This window comes from Meriones unguiculatus, chromosome 2, assembly GCF_030254825.1.
Source record: "Meriones unguiculatus strain TT.TT164.6M chromosome 2, Bangor_MerUng_6.1, whole genome shotgun sequence".
Taxonomy (NCBI): domain Eukaryota; kingdom Metazoa; phylum Chordata; class Mammalia; order Rodentia; family Muridae; genus Meriones; species Meriones unguiculatus.
The window spans coordinates 15,009,495-15,026,338 of NC_083350.1; the positions used below are offsets into that span (position 1 = coordinate 15,009,495).

General features: G+C 46.1%; 1 protein-coding gene across 4 annotated transcripts in view; it reads right to left on the reverse strand.

Moving 5' to 3' along the window:
* Positions 1 to 16,844, reverse strand: part of Myo5b (myosin VB) — a 300,504-nt gene that overhangs the window by 134,558 nt on the left and 149,102 nt on the right. For all 4 annotated transcript variants that reach the window (XM_060377047.1, XM_060377045.1, XM_060377046.1 and 1 more), the window contains exon 5: positions 773 to 929. In XM_060377047.1, the coding sequence (XP_060233030.1) occupies positions 773 to 929 (157 nt within the window). The remainder of the gene's footprint in view (positions 1 to 772; positions 930 to 16,844) is intronic.

The window sequence follows — 16,844 nt, forward strand, 5'->3', positions numbered from 1 at the left end:
CCTTTAAAGAGGAGAGACAGAGATAGAAAGAGATAGAGATAGAGAAATGTTAGGTAGATAAGTAGGTTGCTAGGTAGGAATGTAGATAGACAGACAGATAGAGATATCTGACCCTAAACCACTATGAGGTATAGAAAGATCTAATTTTTAGGAACAACTGTGGCCTGAACTCAAGTTCTCTGAGCCCATCCAACCCAGGTTCCTGCCATACATCCTGGCCAATGATGGGACCCAGACAGGGCAAAGAAATAGACAGTGTGTGCCTATGCTACTTCATGCCATCACAGGTAACTGTTTTTGAAGATCTTTAGCAGAAATGATGTTGTCCCAAGTGTGCTGGCTCTCCATCACTCTTCTCCATAAAGACAAAAGTATCCAATTTGAGTCTGCATCAGCCTGCATGAGAACAGTCTTCTTATGAAGACAGTCTTTCAAAGCATCTATTGGTTCTTGTGAGATGCTAATTTTGTGACCCATGATGGCAGCTAGAAGGGACTGGCCGCAGAGGTGACAGCAAGCAGTCAAGGGCCATTACTATAGCATACACAGTGTCCAAGGACACAGAGAGCATGAAGAAATTCTACCCAACACGGGGACCCTGCAGGACATGACCAGGTCAGATTATCTTCAAACCTGAGGTTTCAGAGGTACCTTCACCCTCTCTCCCCTGACCTAGGAGGGGTGTGAATGCTGCCTAGGTGAACTGCTTCAAAGATTCTCTTCATCGCCCATGCCACATTCAACCCTCAGTGAATCCCTGGGAAGGCTTTACCTCCATGATGGGACTGGATGCCAGGACCTTCTCTTCAATGTTGGTATCACTGGCTGAGCCACCAACTGTGGCAAAATAACGCATGGCATACTTGGCTGACACCGTCTTCCCTGCTCCAGACTCTCCGCTCACTATGATGGATTGGTTCTTTTCATCTCTGTAAGGGAAAGAGCTCTGATCAGTCACTGGCCATCCCAAGGCACTGCTAACTGCCAGGGACTCTGATGGGGGCAAACCTGGTGAGAGGCATCTCTTGGGGAAGCAAGTGGAGTGGGTAACTTTAAAGTCTGCCCTCCTTCATAGGCCTACACACGCTCTGAAGACGGGAGGAAGAGAGCAGATCTGAGCAGGGCTCTTAAACAGCACAGGCCATCCATCACTGATGGGAAGAATGGTTTGGCCAGTGGATTACCCTTCAAATAGGGATGCAGTGCCTATTGCCCTAAAAATTTACATATACGCCCTTCCATCTTTGTTCCTCCAACAGGCCTCCTCTGTGCCACTGAGTTCCCTAGAATTTTTTGTTTTATGAACAAGGATCTCTTGTAGTAAGTCCAGCTAGCATGCTGGAGGTAGAGATTTGAACATTTCTGTTCATACGTATAACACAAAGGGCATGCCACCAGCCTGATCTCACTCCAAGTCAAAGGACTGCAACAAAAGGGATTAGAGACTAAATTCAAGTCAGGAAAAGAGGGTACTTCATATCAGGTAAGATAACTATGGTTATTTTTTCAAAATACAAGGTAGGAAGACAGATAAGAAATGAAAGGTACATGCCTTTATGTCCCCAAGGAACACAGGTATTCAAAGCAGAGAGGAATGACAAACATTTGGGACACAGTTTAGGATAATAAATTGCTTATGGTAGTGACCTCAACCATCTTCCCTTTAGTTCACAAAGCCATAAGGAAGGCTAGCATTCTGCTTCAGCCCTGGTAACAGCGGCTGGTACCACATATTACTCAATACCAACTGGCGAACCAAAAGCAACTTAGTGCTCAGTAGCTCTAACCCCTCCTTTCCTAAACAAAGGCATGCTTAAAATTCAGCACTTGTTAAAATCATAGGACCCAGTGCCAGGTCCTATGGTTTCCTAGACAAGAGTGGGTAAGAATAACTGAGAAGCCTCCATGCTGGCCTACCCTGCCTTCCTAGCTGTCTCCAGGTCAGGGTCAAAGCAGAGAAACTGGACAAGGTGTGATGATGTAAAGAGAGCTGTGCAACTTGAGAGGGACCGGAAGATGTGCGTGCTTAGAAAGGTCATGAGAAAGACCTTAGCAGGGAGGCGGCTAGGGAAATTGGATCGACAAGTCAGTCTCATTAGCACAGGGCATTGAGGTCTCAGCTCACAATCATGGACATTCAAAAAGGGAGCCAAGGGGCTCAGGATGGAAAGCAGATGCAGAGAGGTAAACTTGAACACACGTATCTTTAAACTGGTTACCCAACCAAATATAAAAACTTTCTAGTACTTGGGGAATAAAATGTCCCATGCTTTCTGAGATTTCTCCTCTCATTCTAAGCCATTATGCTCTCTTCAGGGCCCATTCTTCCTTCCTTGCCCCCATAACAACACTAAACAAGCCCACAAATGTGACTATTTCCCATTTTCATCCATCCATTTATTTATTTTTATGAGTGTTTGCCTGCTTTTATGTTATATATGCCATGCGTGCGCCCAGTGCCCATGTGTCCAGAAGAGAGCCCCCTGGAACTGGAGTTACAGAGGGTCCTGAGTCACCATGTGGGTCCTGGGAACCAAGCCCGGGTCTTCTGCAAGTGTTCTTAAATGCCGAGCCACCTCTCCAGCCTCCGTTTTCATCCATATTTTTGTTGTTGTTGTTGTTTTGTTTTGTTTTTGCTTTACGTTATATCTCCTGGACCTCATACACAATGTCAGGTGTCACCTCTGCTCTCAATGCTTTTATCATCAAGTCCTTAGAGAACTGACAGAAAGCACAAGCATCCAGACGGTTGGGAGCATAGAATGGCCTTACACCTAGGCAACAGTCACTTCTGTACCCCTTGGGCCATCTCCTTTCTCTGGCGTCACCCTGAGGGCTCCCTGTGTATAACAAGAACCAGGCTGGGTAGCCACACCTAAGACTTTGGGGCTTTGCTCAGCTTTTATCCCACAATAAGAGAATGTACTGAGCCTTGGTCCCCAGCAGAGAGACATGTGGAATGGAGAAGTCCATACTGCTCCATTTAACAGGGTTCCAGGGGAGCAACACATAGAACGAAATAACTCAGCTGCGGGGAGGAGGGGGAATGACACCTGAGTGCTCTGGGACACAGTATACACAGGAAATTGGAGCATAAGGGGATCTGGGTCAAACATCTTTCTTGGCAAAGACAAATGAAGCACAAAGCAGCGATCCTTATCACTATCGCTTTCAGTGTCAAGGTGCCAATCACTCTGCTCAACGCTGGGAACAAGTGCTGCTGAGGGAAGGGAATGTTCACACAAGAGGCCTTAGGGGCCAGGTAGGCCTAGGCCAAAGGTAAGTGGCCAAGAAAAAAAGGCTAGCCTATGTGACAAGTGTCGAGAATTAAAAAAATAAATAAAAAAGGATCCAAGGAGTGAAATAACCAAAATCCAGCAGGGTGAGGAGGCAAACACTGAGCCAGGGTTTCATCAAAGTCACAGCTATCTATCCTTGAGCTTAACAATCTTCGCCTTCTTCTGGCGACAGGGCTGTCAGTAGTGTGCTTGCTGCACAAGTGTGAGGACCTGAGTTCGGATCCCCAGTATGCACATAAAAGGCTGGATGCGGTGTGTGCACCTCTAATCCCAGCATAGGGGAAGAAGGGACAAGAGTATCTCTGGGGCTTGCTGGCCAGCCATTCTAGCCAGTGGGTGAGCTTCAAAGTTAGTGAGAGATCCTGTCTCAAAGACTAAATAGTTGGGCATGCAATACACACACACACACACACACACACACACACACACACATTTTTGTATCTGAGTCTTTTTAGAGGACAATTATTGGAAGTGACTATAAGCTCCCACTTAATCTGGTGACTACCAGGGCAGGTATTGCCATGTAAGCTCAAGTCCGATAAACTCACTTCTTAGACTCCCATGTCCCTCTGAGTAGGCCTGTGAGGTACGCACACTACTGCATACCTGGGCATAAGGCCACAACAATTCTTCCTACAGTAGCCTTCCGCCCAGCTCAGAACTGGAATCCAGGATACAGACATTCAAACACTGAATATGAACCTCAGTTTATTGCTGACTGGCTATCTGACCATTTGCACATAACTTACCCAGTCACTTCAGCGTCTCTCAGGACTGGGATCCCTGAGCCATTCGCTCTTCTGAGTGGGCCGCCTTGATTTGGTACTGGAGTCTCTAATTTACCCTTACACCCTTGCCAGGCTACATTTCTAAATCGATGCTTTAGTTACATTTTTACCTTTTCAAAAAGTTTAATAGCTACTCATCAAATCAAGTCCGGGCTACTCAGCAGAGCACAAGAACCCTGCGACAATATACAACACTGAAGCCATTAATGAATTTGGTAATCTAAGAGTATACTGAGCCACTGATGGGCTCTGTAAGCCACTTGGTCATGTTACAGAGGAAAATCTGCACACTGCATATCCGTTAGAAAATCATATGGTAGTTTTGTGAGTCAGCAACAATGGCCACTCACAGTCTCTGTGGAGCGCATTCCTTCCCCAGGACTGCATTCGGAGTACTTCCTCTACCTTCAGTTTCAACGTGCCCTCCCAGAATCATGCTGACTGCCTATCCTGGGCAGCCCAAAAGATGTTATTTCTCATCTCCTGAAGTCTAGGGCCATTGGTTTCGCTCGACTTTTAATATGGTGCCACCTTTCACGTGACAGTGGCTGCAGTCCTTGCTGCCTGACTTTTGCTTGCCTCCTTTCTCTGGCATTCTGTCTTCTCATCTCTAGATAAAAAGCTGCAACACCGGTTTCCACGTAAGCTTCTCTCTTTTGGACATTCAATAATTCTACAACTAATATATTAATAGGGGCTGTGCGTAAAGAAAAGATTAGTTCCCAATTTTTGGTCATTTGGGGGATGGGCATGGGGATATTTATATAAACATAGAATTCTATACAACATCCTTCAAAAATATACCAATGCTGGCTCCAGCCATTCAGCCCACTTAGAGAGATGATTTAGATGGTGACTTGAATCCGTCTGCTTTTTTAAATTTTTTTTAATTTTTATTTTGTATTAATTACTGTTTATTCAGGTTGTATCCCCCCTGTAGCTACCTCCCTCTTCCCCTCCTAATTCCTCCGTCCCTCCCCCTTTCTCCAACCATGCCCCTCCCCCAGTCCACTGATAAAGGAGGTCCTCCTCCCCTTCCTTTTGATCCTAGTCTATCAGGTCTCATCAGGACTGGCTGCATTGTCTTTCTCTGTGGCCTGATAAGGCTGCTCCCCCCTCAGGGGGAGGTGATCAAAGAGCAGGCCATGGCAAAGAAATCTAGTGTCCAGCTGTTATCCAAAGCCCAAGCTACATCCAGGGTGGCATTCACTACTGCAGACAAGAATGCCCTGAAAGGTCTGTGCCTCACACAAGGACAGAGGATCCTCAGACATGCAATTCAGCTATTCCGCAGCTTCTGGCAGAATGCCTGGCACCAGCATATACACCTACCTCTAGTCACAACTCATCCCAGGCCGCCTCCATGGACACCTGAGAGGAAACACTTGCTTTCAACACCCTCTAATTTTTCTTCTGCATTCCCCATAGTAGCACTTTAAGCTGAACTGAGTGCCCTCCTTTGCCCACTATCCAGGAGGGTGCAGAAGATGGTGCATGGGTTGTTGAGACATGTTTATCCAAAGGCCAGCCAAGGAACAGCTGGAGTTTGTTTCCAATCCCCTGCTGAAGGGTTGTTTGGTTCCTACAGAGTAATTTGCCACCCAGGGTCTCCTGGTCAGAGAGAGACCCTGTTCAAAGTATCTCTGAGCTCAGAGACCTGCTCTGGAGGTCAGACTTGCAAGCAGCCAACCTGGCTGTGACAAGGGCCAGGTATCCCACTTACCTGCCACCTTTGGCATCTCTGACCCTCCCCCCCCCATGCTCTGCCAGCCACATCAGTTAGCAGGCATGTCGCTGATCTAAGAGTTCCCGGCACTAGCCTTAAACAGTTAGTGATACTAAGACCCAGGGGTCCCAACTAGAAATAGAGAGCCAGGGCTTTCTTCATGCAAGTCATCTAGCCTCTGCTCAACCCCTCCCACCAGAATAAAGAAACTTGCATGCTGGTAAACATCCCCTCCCCTCAGAACCTAAACCAGCACACCCTTTATCTCTAAGACACAGTCTCTCTCTTCTCTGTAAACTTCAGGCCAGTCATTATCTGCAAGCATTTGTCTGAACTTTTACTCTTGTCCTTTGCCATGTCCATGCCATGTGACTTTTGAAACCAATGAGGTTCTGTTAAGCCTTCCATTAGCATCCTTCTGCATGTGAGGAAGAACCACAGCCACTGGGCTCAAGGTCAAGGCTGCCCAGTCCTTTCTTCTCCCACCACAACAAGGCCTTGCCCTTCATTCTCTCCCGCTCCATGGCAGTCTGATGCTTTCCTAGGTTAAGCTGATTCCCCACTTTATACTTCACAGCTCTTAAGGCCTGGTACTAAATCACCTCATGCCTCCTAACAGCTCACGTACAACTGCTTTTTAATTTAATTACTAGCCTATTTACATCATACCCGGGTGGGTTACCAAGCTAAGCTCTCAGTCATGTAGCTCACCCTCAATAGTCATAAAATCAACATTATAAAGAAGAGAAATCAGAAGCTGAGCATGACCAGGATATGTGCTCACAGTGCCAGACCTAGAGAGACAGCGTGTCAAAACTCGAGTACAGGTCTCTGTCTCTGTTCAACTTTCCATGACCACCTATGCATTTTCTTTATCTTTCTCATATAATGAAGCAGTACCTAACAAATCTAGCTCTAAAACAAGGTGAAATATGAGTCAGGCTTCCTCAGCATTGATTGGTTCACTGCCAGCTCCTCTGTCAAAGGACCCCATCATCAAGGCACTTATTCCACAATTTACTAAGGTGTTAGTCACCTACCTAATGCCCTAAAGCCTGACTCTCATGATATGGCAACTGCTAAGCTCAGATGCTGGACCTAGACACATGACACATATGTAACTGATGGGCAGCTTGGTTCTCATGTGGGTCCCCTAGCAACAAGGGGAGTATGGGTCATATCTGACATGGACCCAGTTGCTTGATTTTGGATCACTTTCCCTTAGCTGGGCTGACGAGTTCAATAAAAGAGGATGTACTAAGTCCTGATGTGACTTAACGGGCCAGGGTGGTTTTGTAAGGGGGGGCCTCCCCTTTTCTAAGGTAAAGGAGAGGGGGAAAGGGGAAAGATGGTGGAATGGAGAGGAGAGGATGGAGGGGTAGTGATCGGAATGTAAAATGAATAAATTAATACATTTATTTTTAAAATGCTGAGCTTGGATCCAGACCCTTAAAACCAAGCTGTCTGTAAAACCAAGCTGCTTATCCCTGCCCTCATGGGACACTCATGGCAGAAGTGGGACTAATTGTGCGGAGCCTCAGACAGGCACAGATCTAAACCTCTGAACTGGAATCTCCTGTGAGAAGAGAGGGCATCATCTTCTTAGGCTCCTGGTACCCAGGCCCGCTGTAAATCAGGAAAGAGAGGGTGTTTGATTTAGCCTAAGCTCAGAGAGGACTCATCAGCTCTGACATGTTGTTCAGCCATTCTACTGTATGGTGACAAATCACCTGCAAACCTGAGTGTCAGGATATAGTCTGTTTGCCCCAGCGATAATCAATCTACTCTTTCCTGCTGTCTGCTCTCTAATTACACTGTCAACACTACTACTGAAACACGGAGCGTCTACTGTGGCAGCAGTGGGAAACCACCAGGCTAGAGAACAGGAGCAAACTGTTCCACAAAGCTATCCGTGTCAGCACCATGGACAGTAGTGTCTGCTGGGAGGCTGGGAGAAATCACAGCGAAACGGGAAAGGATGACTATTTCAAAATGGGAACATTGTGTCCTGTCTGTTTTAATAAATTCAAACAAAACTAAACAACCCGAGATGGACTTACAACCCCATATTAATAAAAAGCAATCAAAACCTGTTGAACAGTGGGGTGAGAATCAGCACGGAGAGAGATGTGTAACACGGGGGAGAAGGCAAGCTGGGGAGAGGAATGTTAGGTTGTGGGTAAAGTCAGGTGATGGGAGAAGGACATAGAAAGCTTCAGGGAGGCTGACTGAGGTGCGGACTCAGGGACACACATTCACAGTCACTTTATCGTGACAGAGCTCCATCTCAGGATCAGAAGCAAGATAAAAGGCACCACTGCTGTGAGAAGAGTCTGTGCCTGATGGATGCAGCAGAACCTTTGAGGCCTGATGGTGGGGGGAGCAGATGGACCCAGAAATCTGCAAGAAGGGCACCATGGGAGGGGCCCTGCAGACCCCATCACCTTGGCCATTGGGCACTGGTCTCCTGCACAGCCATACTCTCCCCTCAGGCCCAGTCCAGGGCTCAACCCAAGCCATTCAGAAAACTGTCATAAACACACAGAGAAAACTGCTTAATTTGTGCTTAGCAGCCAGGGTCTCAAGTGATAAGATGAAAACGGACTTCTGTACAAAGGATAAGTAAGTACATTCATCACCCAAATACCATTTTCCTCCCATGCCTGTTTCACAGTGGCCCTAGGAGCCAGGGGCTCTGTTTATAAACTGCATAGCACGATATATGCAGTAGTGAGAGCAATACAACTCATGTCGGTCAGTGTCGTTCCCAAGTGGGTCTGTCCCCGCCACATCTGAGAGAAAGAACTCCCAAAAGCCCCATTCAGCCCCCCCCAACACATTCACAAGGACAGACTGAGGACCAGCCCTCCTGGGTGGGAACTGCCTGTGCTTGCTCCTATAGCAAGGGGCCGAGTGATGATCCCCACAGCTTCCTGCTCTTCTTCTCGTCTGTGTGTGGCCCCAGACCTGGGCCATCACTGGTGCATTCCACACTGTTTGCAATTATCTGCTGACCTCTACAAGCACATTTGAAACTAGAAAACACCTGTGGGGCATGGTGATCATGGGAAACAGGGTAAACATTTGCAGCGACTGTGGGCTTCACGGCATTGTCGGTGTTTGTGTCACTAGCTGGTGGTAACTATCTGTAGCTATTTCATTTTGTCCTGGAACTAGATCACAAGGAAAGATGTGCTACTGCAAAAAACGTACTTAAAACATTATAGGATTTCTTTTGCAATGATGATGACAACAACAACAACCCTTAATAAGTTGGTTCTCACCTATGAGCTTGGTAACTGACAATGTCATACACAGTCCAAAGGCTAGACACACCTCTGAGGTTCTCCAACCTGGTTGTAGATGGCCAACACAATGGCCCTTATGACAGTGGTCACCTCAGACCAGCACAGTCACAGTCTAGGTTGAGACCTGGAGATGGATTTTTAAATTCCGCAAGAGACTCCGTTGCTCTGCCGCGGGGCTAGGGACTACCCACTGCTGGAGCTTTGTTAACTTAGCCACTGTGTGAAATGCTCAGGCAAGTGCAGCGATCAGACACCGCAGGACTTCTTTACTGTGGAAGGTAACCTGTATACACTGTAACTATGTATACAATGTAACCTGTATACAATGTAACTTAAAAACTGGCTTGAAGCGGTTGAACAGTCCTTAACTGGAAGATGAAGTAATGGCTCTTCCCAGCTGCAGACAACAGGTGCTATTACTCTTCATTCTAAGCTTTTCCACTCACCTAGAACATCAAGCAGCCACCTCATTAGCTGGATTTAGATTCTTGAATATCAGGGTTGGAAGAATGGCAGTTTCAAACTTAGAAAAACTGAGCGTAACCAGGTCTGCACAACCTCTAACTCCAGCCTGAAGCTCACCGGGCTCGGTTATTTTAGGGCGTCTACTCCACAGGGTACAGAACGAGCTGAGAAGAATTGGTGCTTATGGACCCTTCCATTCCCCTCATGCAGCTGCTGCATGGCTCTCACATTTAATTCAAGGTTACGTTTTTCTGTCTCCTAGTCCCCTAAAAACAAGAGTCCTCAGACTCATGGACCAGAAAGAAACTGTTTTCCCAAGCACTGAAATCATTGAGCACCTGAAGGCTGGGGGGTAGAGGGCAGGGTCTTAGCATATGGAGGCAAAGCGGCCTGTTCAGGGTGCATGGCAATGGTTAAATGCTACAGAGCACAAAGGCACGTTGTGAATAAACTACTACTGCATGTCTAGTGTGCCGTTGGTATTCAAATATTTCATGATGAATGAATAGATACTATGGGTGAAAAATAGAAATCTCAAAGTATTGCTTGGATATGGAAAAGTGCAACTAATTACACCCATTCATGTCAGCTATCTGATACTATGACTAAATTATGCGGTGCAATGATTATGAATAGCATTAAACCCGATACATAAAATTCTGCTGTAGGCTTCCATTTGCAAAGACAAATGTTCCATCTTCTGTGTTGCCTACAGAACTTTAAAAATGCAAGGAACACATGCACACACCTGCAACACAGGGAAGCCAATTACCTATGACATATCATTCCGGATTAAAAACAAACAAACAAGCAAACAAACAAAAAACCTGGGTGTTCTAGAGGCAGATAAAGGTCTCAGGTAAGTAACAGCTTCTAAGAACAGAATCAGAAGAGAAACAGTGAAGGCTCATGCTAAACAAGTACTTGAACCTCAGTTTCTCATTGACTTAACAGATCAGAAAGTGCTTTTATTAAGGGTTTGGGAGCTAAGGCACCAAGAGATACTGGAGATGGGATGTGATAGAGGAAGGATAACTCACCCTCTTCTTGGAGAAAATCTAAGCTAGCAGGCTGGTGGCTCCTCTGCTAGGCCTGCAGGAGAGGTCTGGAGTTGGCACGGCTTCTGTGTTCTGCCAACAGACTGCATAGTAAGGGCACAACATCTCTTTCCCTCCAGTGAAGGCTTGGGGGTAGAGTGAAGTGTCTCAGCATTCTCGGAGAACCAGAACCAGGGGGTGAAGGACAGCAGCATTTACTGTCCTCTTATATCAAGTGGCCAAGACCCCAAGAGAGGAACCGACTATGATTATGTAACAGCTAGCTTTTTCACTCCAGGAATTCCTCTCCTACGGCTTCAGCCAGGCTTCAACACAGCCCACACCTCTCTCACTGTGGTTACTTCACCAGCATTAGCGAAGGGGCAAAAGGTGTGCGTGACCACGGTACAGGGAAGGATCTTGTCTGGCCTCACCAGTGGATGGCTCAATTTGGGTGGCATGGTCTCTGCTTGCAGCATGAGTCTGCGTCAGAATTCCACTGTGTTCTGTGCTGTGGAGTCTCAACAGGGAACTGCAGATCCCACAGCTCAGACTAAAGCACGGTTCACAGAATGTGAGAACCCTGGGAATGTCGTGTGAGATGTGAAAGCTTGGGAACTCCAGAACAAGGAGCTACAAAGAGCCAGGAGGAGACTGGAAACTGACCTGACCAGGCAAGCTTCTTTCACCATCCAGGAAGAACTAGTACCAATGCACATCACATGGGACTGGTAGTCCATTCTGAGTAACACAGGACCCCTATGTTCAGATCACTGATGCTCGTCACTCAGCCCACACCTCCCTCTTACATTCTCTTCATGCGGAAATTTTATCCAGCTCCTTCCCTTGCTCCTCTATCTATCTCTTTGAGGCTAAATGCAAAGATCATCTTTGGAACCCCATGTTGAAAATTCTTCTAAAAGTGGATATTTCTTCCCCCAGTGGCTTCCTCTTACAGCTGCTTCTTTTCTCACTTCTTTTCTAAGTGAAAAATAGTTGAGAACCACACAAAGTTGCAGAATCCAACTCAGACATCTTAAGTCCAGCATTCTTTCCACCCACCATACCCAGGTCCTTCAACTACATCATGCCTCTGACCTCTGGAGTGGCTTCTCTGTGAAGCGCCTCCTTCAGACTGAGGCATTCAAGCAGATGCAATCAGCCTGACAGCCCGGTTGATAATCCATGTAATGCAGAGATCAAAGCAGATGCACAACCCACGTCAGTGCTATTCAGCAGCAGCGCTCCGTTATTGACAGGCCTCTTTGGTATCATGTCCCTAGTCTGTGGATCCCAGGTCACCATTAAGTCTGTAAACTCATCTTGAGTCCTCAAAAGGATCACTGGAATGAGCTGGAAGGCACCCAGTAGAAAGCAAATCAATTTTTTTTTGGGGGGGGATTGCAGGAAAACTAGGCAAGTCTCAAGACACCCATGTAACAAAGCTAACATTAAGGTCCTCTTTTCTCACCCACACAGAGCTGGATAGTATCTGATGGGTCCCATCTCGAAGACGCTGTTGAGAAGAGCCACCTCTATCGCTCTGCTTCACAGCACCCCTCAGTACCCAAAGCTATCTGAGGTTTTTAAGGTTGACAAAGGAACACTACACTTAGCTCAGTGGCTGAACTTCACACTGTCGCCTCTGGCAAAACGGCATCATTGAAGGAAAAACAAAATCTGTCAATATTCCGCTGGGTGGGAGTGTGATCAAGATTCTGCCTGTAGCCAACAAGTTTCTATTGATGCCTTGCCTTCCTGGGCTCTCTCAAGTGCCTTTCTATACAGCACACATGGGTACCTGCACACACACACACACACACACACACACACACACACACACACGCATACACACAGCCAGGAGCTAGCAAGCAAACAGAGTTGGATAACACAAAAACGCCAAGTTCACCATAATCAAGTCTATTCTATCATATTTAAAGCCTTAAATCACCGCCTCCACTGCTGACAGTTTGCCCTCAGCTAACATTCCTTCACTCTTTACCAAAGAAAGCGTTGGTGGTTTTGTTGGCAAGATCCTTGTTGCTACTGCCCCCTCCACTGCCAAACCCAGAAGAGTGTGTGGCAGGGACACTTTCTACAGCTTCCAGGGCCACTTGCCCTTGGACAAGACAGATGGTTCTTCTGGGCCAGACATTTAAATGATAGACAATTCCTCCAGTTTATTTCTTCAAATGTTTTATAGAGAAGAGCATTAAGACCAGACCACATGGGCCACAACATGAAGGTATGAAGAGGGGCAAGCAGCTTTGGCTCAGAGGTGAGAGCTGAGCATGCAAAAAAAAAAAAAAAAAAAGGCAGTGATTTATAAATATCTGCTAGAGAATGCATCAAAATTATATGGAAAATGGGTACAAAGACAAGTGTGGTGAGTCTAAAAAAAAAAAAACCCCAATCAGTCACCTATCAATGACATTAATGGGGATACAACAGCCTTCTCTCTGAGGGTCTAGAGGGACATTTTCAATTTGGGTAAATTAAGTCACTTATTTGCACCTCAGTTTCCTCAACTGTAAAGCCAAGTACTATGGGCTTCCCAGATCCTTAATTAGGAGGTAACATGGTGTGGGATGGGATGGGATGGGACAGGATTTGCAGACATCTACTTCTCAGCTGCTGCAGCAGAACCCCAGATTCTCTTCGTCTCCTCAGAGCATTGTCTTGGACAGCCACAGGTGTGTGCTGCCTCTGTCCGTCATCTAACTCCACCTGAGCCAAATGGCCTTTACAGCTGTTCTCCGAGCAGCCCAATGGGAGCTCCCCTAGCACAAAGGTGCAGGGCACTGCTGTAGAGAGAGGGGCTACGTCATCCTCACACCACCATTTAAGAGGCAGCACTGGAAATTAACACACCTGAACCCCAAGAGGATGTATGCAGTTGGTGACACATTGTGCACCTGGACACCTGAAATCAAGAGTAGGGGAGGGGGAAGGGGTAATGCGCTGCCTCCTCCATGTTGGCTGGATACGCTGACAAGAATACGGAGTTGTTGACTGCTAACTTGTGTTTCATCTTCTTGGGCTCTGTGAAGTGGGAAGTATGTCTGTTTTATATAAACGCTGACAAACATATTCTCAAGGGTGGAGATGGGCAAGAGCTCAGCTGCTCCAACCATTTGGGAATTCTTTACCTTTGGGCTGAGGAATATCTGAGCTTTGCAACGAAACATGGGAAAACTACAACAAAGCAGGAGGCCACCAAAGGTCTGATGGTGCGGAAAAGGGGGCACCCAAGAGGAGCAAGGCTGCGGAAAACGGTTTCCTGAGTTGAGAGCCATTAACTGCAAATGTTGACAGCCTAAAGACTGATCTTGACAGAGTTAGAAGTTTACCTATAAGAAGGAAAAATCCAGAGGCATTTGCTGTGCATAGAATCAGTCTTGGGATGTTTGGCTCTTCCTAGAAAGGAGGTCTGGCAAAGAAAAAAAATGCAAATCTTTATCTACCCTGTGCTCTGAGGCACAGAAAGAACTCTACTAAAATAGAAAACTTATTTTCGTCAAAATTAAGCAATACCTTTCCATTAGCAGAGTGTTTATTTTAATGCAGGTAACTGTCTCCTCCTTTGGAAGGGAAATATGAGGTCCTAGGATTGCATGCTTTGGAGGACTGGATAATAAAAACATGATTAAAACCATCCTTTAAATATCCAAAGTTTGCTTTGATTTTCTTAAAAGCCATTTTAGGCCCTTCTTTAATAACTCTACGTCCTAAAATCTATTTGCAGTGATATTCATTTGTAAACCTTAAGATCATATTTTTAAGCATCTTTCAGTGGACCTTGGGTGTCACTTAAGAAGATCCTGAGTTCTGAATGACAAGAAGTTCTCCTGAATGAGAGTAAGGGAAACTGGGGCTGCCCACCAGTTGCAGCACGTCCCCTGAGGACACATGAAGGCTGTCCTGGGGCCCACTCGTTCCTTATCCCTGACATGAGCAAATGGCTCCTTCAGATCAGGGTCCCATGCTAAACACTGTGTTTGACCTGGTAGGCAGTTCTCTGCAGGCTGTGTTTGTCCACCCTGTGCTGGTATGGATTTATCCAGAATGTCCTAAAATTCCTGGGGACACTGGGATTGCCTCTAGTTCTGGTTCCTTAGGAGAAATCTAAACAAATCTTAGATGGTATTCTTTTAGTTTTGTTTTTGGAGACAGGGTTTCTCTGTGTAGCCCTGACTGTCCTGGACTCACTTTGTAGACGAGGTTGGCCTCAAACTCACGGAGATCCACCTGCTTCTGCCTCCTAAGTGCTGAGATTACAGGTGTGCACCACCCTTCCTGGCTTGGATGGGATTCTTTACAATTTAAAACCGTTAACACCTGCCTCTCTACTCCATCCACCCAATCTGAACTTTTCTACTGAGGTCTCAACTGCTACTTTCCCAAAACCTCCTTTACTCCCCATTTTCTAAGCTGCAAACACTCATAGGGTTATTGACGGTTTCTGAGCTAAAATGCACATATCATACAATTTGTTCATTTAAGCTGTAGAACACACTGGCTTTTCATATGCTTACAGGGTAGAGAACAGCTGCCCCTCACCCCCACTGCCTGTGGTCCTCATACCCTGATGAACTTTCCACATCTACAGATCTGTCCTCTTGGGACATATTATGTAAGTGAAATATAGCATGTTGCCTTCTGTGACCAACTGGTTCCTCTCACTGATGTTTCCAAGGTTCCTCCATATTATGATGTCAGTACTTCCATAAACCTCTGAAAAACATAATCTTCCATGGTATAAGCAGCCTGTATCTTTTGTTTTCAGCTGATGGATGTGGGTTATTTCCACTTTAGGCAATGATGAATACTTGCAGGTGGGCTTTGTATGGGCGTATGTTTTCATTTCTTTTGGGGTCAGTTGTTCTAGCTAATTTTATATCAATATGACAGAAGCCACCATCATTGGAGAGGAGGAAACCTCAATTAAGAAAATGCTTCCATAAGATGGGGCTAAAGGCAAACCCATAGAATGTGTTTTTATTTTGTGATTGTTGGTTGTTGGGGGAGGGTCCAGTCCATTGTGGCTAGGGACACCACTGAGTTGGTGGCCTACAGTTCTCTAAGAAAGGCTGAGCAAGCCATAAAGCGTAAGCCACTAAGCAACATCCCTCCATGGCCTCTGCTTCAGTTTCTGCCTCCAGATTCTTGCCCTGTTAAGTTTTTATCTTGGCTTTCTTTGATAATGAACAATGGTATGAAAGTGTAAGGCAAATAAATCTTTTCCTCTCCAAATTGCTTTTGGTCATGCTGTTTCATCACAGCGATAGTAACCCTAAGTAACTAAGGCATTCCATAAAACAGAATCCTAGGTTTTGGATCTGCTCTACACATCAAAATTCTCTTGTCCTATATGGCCCAGCTTCCTAGAGACCAGTGTTTAACATTTCACTGAAAACTGCTCTGCAGATTAATCCAACATAATGGTTTGATATAATGTCCGTATCGGCCAAACATGAAGTGCACTGGGCTTGAGGACTTCCTCAGCCCCTATTAGGATGAAAGTAAGCAGTCCTGGGTGTGACCCTGGCCACGGGTACTTCTTTCCCTTGAAGTTTATCATAAACACTGGGCAGGGTGGCTCTTACCTGACAACTGTGTCTTGCTAATTCACTTTCAGTTGATGGACATGGGTTATTTTGCATTCTGATGAATACATTCAATACGAGGTCCACATATATTCAATATGGAGTCAAGAAAATGCCCTTACATGCCCCAATTTCATTAAAAACAAAACATAACAAAAATATTGCCTCCTCTAAAGCCCTCTTAGAAGCTCTGCAGCTGCCCAAGTCTCTGACTCTTTCCATCTTCTCCCTGCAGGGTCTCTCTGCTCTACAAGTTTCAGGTATACATGGTGAGAAGCAAAGTCCACTCCCACCCTAGAACCGGGCAGAAGGGATAGGTTCCCTGGATATGACAACGATGACTATATCCTCAATACTCCAACCCATCTGACCATGCTCATCTGTCACAGGCTCTCAGAGGATCCTGCAAAGCTACCCCTCAGCCACCCATCCTGAAGATACCCTCCTGTCACCTGGCCGCTGGGCTCCTGTTGGATCATCGATGCCCCAGCTTTACCAGTCACTGCAGTTCAGCTGCAGACTTTTTTTTTTTCTTTAGGTATGTGTATGATTTATTTCCAGCCCACCCAGGGATTTACAGACATAAACACTACAAGGAGTGTAACGTCCACCCAT